We start from the raw sequence: 3,074 nt of genomic DNA, 5'->3' as shown, positions 1-3,074 counted from the left end.
TTGTTTTTTACTATAGGTTGCAGTCGCCACTCTGAATGGTCATATAACAATTTTCGATGTGAAAACCGCGACACAAATAAGTTCGATAGAGGGACGCAACGACTTAGCTGGCGGTCGTTATGAAGCTGACATCATAACGGGCAAGAAAAATCTGGAGGGCAAGTATGTCCGAACATTTTTCACTATAACGCAGCAATCACTACACATTTTACCTATATTTAAGGTATTTCACTTCCATTGAGTATTCTGTTGATGGCGAATGCATTTTAGCCGGTGGCAATTCCCAATACATATGTATCTATCACGCACGTGAAGCGGTGTTACTGAAAAAATTCGAAATTACACAAAATCATAGCTTAGATGGTTTGAATGTGCGTGTCTAATTTCTAAATAGCATTAATATTTTACTAAAATTTCAATTCCAATTGCAGGAGTATATAAATCGTCGCAATCTGACAGAATTCGGTAATATGGCGCTTGTTGAGACACGCGAGGAGTTGGAGGGCGGCAATGTGGCTATTGGTTTGCCTGGCGTACAGAAAGGTGATATGGCGAGCAGAAACTTCAAGCCAAAAATCAAAGTATACGCTGTGCGCTTCATGCCAACMGGTCAAGCATATGCAGTGGCCACCACAGAAGGATTGTGCTTATACTCGTTGGATAAAGGTATGTTAAAGTGAATTTTAAAACATTTTGGGTTGCCATTMATAATGTTATTTTATTTATTATTTTATAGGTGTTGTCTTCGATCCATTCCACCTATCGTTGGAGGTGACACCAAAAGCCATACATGAGTCCGTCGACAAACAAGACTTTTCGCAAGCGCTTTTAATGTCACTGAAACTAAATGAACCACATCTCATTTACATGGTTTTAGAGAAAATACCACGTAACGATAGTAAGTTTAAACATTTTGCACTTTAAATTATATTTTCATATGATTTTAYTTCCTTTAATTTGCAGTAAAACTGATTTGTTCAACGTTGCCGGAGACGTTCGCACCTGCTTTGCTGCAAATATTAGCGCGTGGTTTACAGACTAGCAGACATTTAGAATTTTACTTGGAATGGTGTACCGGCCTATTGACTACGCACGGCAATAAGAGCGACTTGTTGCAGCATCATGCGCTACTTTCGCTACAGGAGAGCTTATCACAGAAATATGAGTCACTAAATCGCATGTAAATTGAGATTTTTGAATGTTTGACTTTCAATATGAGCTATTTATATAAATAATATTATTTATAAATATTAACTAATATTATTTATAAATATTCACAATTTCAGTTGCGATTTCAACAAATACACCATGCGTGTTTTACTGAATGCTGCCAAAGAGCGCCGAAAACAAGGCGCATATTCGACGCAAAAGAAATCAAACGGTGTTAACGTAGACGATTACGAGAATGCGGATGATGATGATATGTTTTTAATTAGAGCGAAAAGCGACGATGAAGTAGCGGAATTCGAAGAAGAGGACGAAAGTGATAGTGAAAGCAGTGCAGAATGAGAAATTAGAAACATAGTGTAGTTTTCTAAAATATGACCATATTTTTTTTGTTATGAAACGATTTAAATTTTGTAAAAATGAAATACAAAYTAATTGTATTAGAAATATTGACTTGTAATGAACTGTGTTTTAATGCATATCGAATGTGAATGTTTTGAGGGTATTTTATTGGTGGTTAAGTGTTATACATATGCGCTTGAAGAACGTATAATTGGTTTAAATTTAGCTATATTTAACTTCAAAATACTACCAGTTGTTTTTACACTTATAAGTAATCATTTTCCACCCAATAGAAGCGAGCTCCGACAGTACAGGAAATACAGTAATACATGTTTTTTGAATATTAGATTGCAATTTAACTTACCTTAAGAATGCTTAGGCCGGGCTGCACATTTTTTCTTTTGCCCAAAAGCGTATTTTTACRGATTAACAATTCATTTGCACACACGCATAGACCTGTTTGGGCAGACGAACAGAGCACACAATTTCAAATCCGAAAATCGGCACTTTAAAAGACTAAGAACACTTCACTTTTAACTACGACATAAGAAGACACCAAGCACTACGAATTTATGCACAACTTGTGAAATTTAGTGATAAATTAATGCAAAATATAAATGTTAACAACGAGAAAGCAAATTCAGTCAAAAAAGCGAAATCGGAAACTGGAAGGCAACTGTTAAGATGGCGGATGTACGCGAAAGTTTAGCAACTGCATACCAACAACTAAGCGAATTTCGGTGTTGCCAGTATAAAATAATGAACATAAACGATTTGTATAATTGTGTGAAATAAGTTGATAAAAAWATATATATTTTTGTAATTAAATAATATTATATAAATTCGTTAAAAAATTTTGTTCTTGTTATATTAGTTATAAAAAATAATTTAAGCAAAAATTAGTATCTTTTTTATGCATTCGTTAGGTTTGTGTAAACTTATTCTCAAATTTCGAAATACTATTTATGTATTCTGAAAAGAGTTATGTATAAAAAATGTATTATTAAGAAATAAATATAGTTATTTTTTATTTTTGTTTTTAAGTAAAAAAAAATTGTATTTTTTTAATTTTATTAACGTCGATTGCATTTTGCCAGCGTCAACTTGTGTAAACACTACATAAAGATCCCTACACAGGAAAGTACCACTAATGCATTCCTGTTCATTTCCAGTTCCAAACCGCCTTTCAAACGTGAAAAAGCGTAAAATTGTGCTGATAATTAGAAAATTGTGAAAAAATTTAAAATTTTAAGAAAATTTATTTGGAAACAGCGTAATTATGTGTTAAATGMGAACTGGTTAAAGTTTCCTATAGAAAAGTGTGTTTCAATAGTATCGAATAGTTTTTTTTTTAAGTGTAAACCAAAAAGTGAAGTGAGCTGGTGCAAGTTGGAGCGCTATGACGAAGGGCAATGAAGCTTCATTTATATAATATCAACGTTTGGATGCGGAAAATTCGTTTAGGAACTGCAATCCAAGTGTGCTTAGTCTATAAATAGTATTTTTGATTTTTAACAAAAGTGGAATGTCTTAAATACAAATTACTTGTATATACTTTTTTTTAC

At 33.1% G+C, this 3,074-nt stretch overlaps 1 protein-coding gene across 1 annotated transcript in view; it reads left to right on the top strand.

Annotated features, from left to right (window-relative positions):
- Positions 1-1,627, top strand: part of LOC108966559 (periodic tryptophan protein 2 homolog) — a 4,093-nt gene extending 2,466 nt beyond the window's left edge. Inside the window, exons 6-11 of the mRNA XM_018929544.1 lie at positions 17-162; positions 224-371; positions 432-666; positions 737-898; positions 964-1,180; positions 1,287-1,627. Coding sequence (XP_018785089.1) covers positions 17-162; positions 224-371; positions 432-666; positions 737-898; positions 964-1,180; positions 1,287-1,509 — 1,131 coding nt within the window. The 3' untranslated portion in view covers positions 1,510-1,627. The remainder of the gene's footprint in view (positions 1-16; positions 163-223; positions 372-431; positions 667-736; positions 899-963; positions 1,181-1,286) is intronic.
- Positions 1,628-3,074: the final 1,447 nt, after the last annotated feature.

Source organism: Bactrocera latifrons, unplaced genomic scaffold (assembly GCF_001853355.1).
Source record: "Bactrocera latifrons isolate USDA-ARS-PBARC rearing strain unplaced genomic scaffold, ASM185335v1 scaffold_164, whole genome shotgun sequence".
NCBI classification, from domain to species: Eukaryota; Metazoa; Arthropoda; class Insecta; order Diptera; family Tephritidae; genus Bactrocera; species Bactrocera latifrons.
This window is presented reverse-complemented; position numbering and strand designations above follow the sequence as displayed.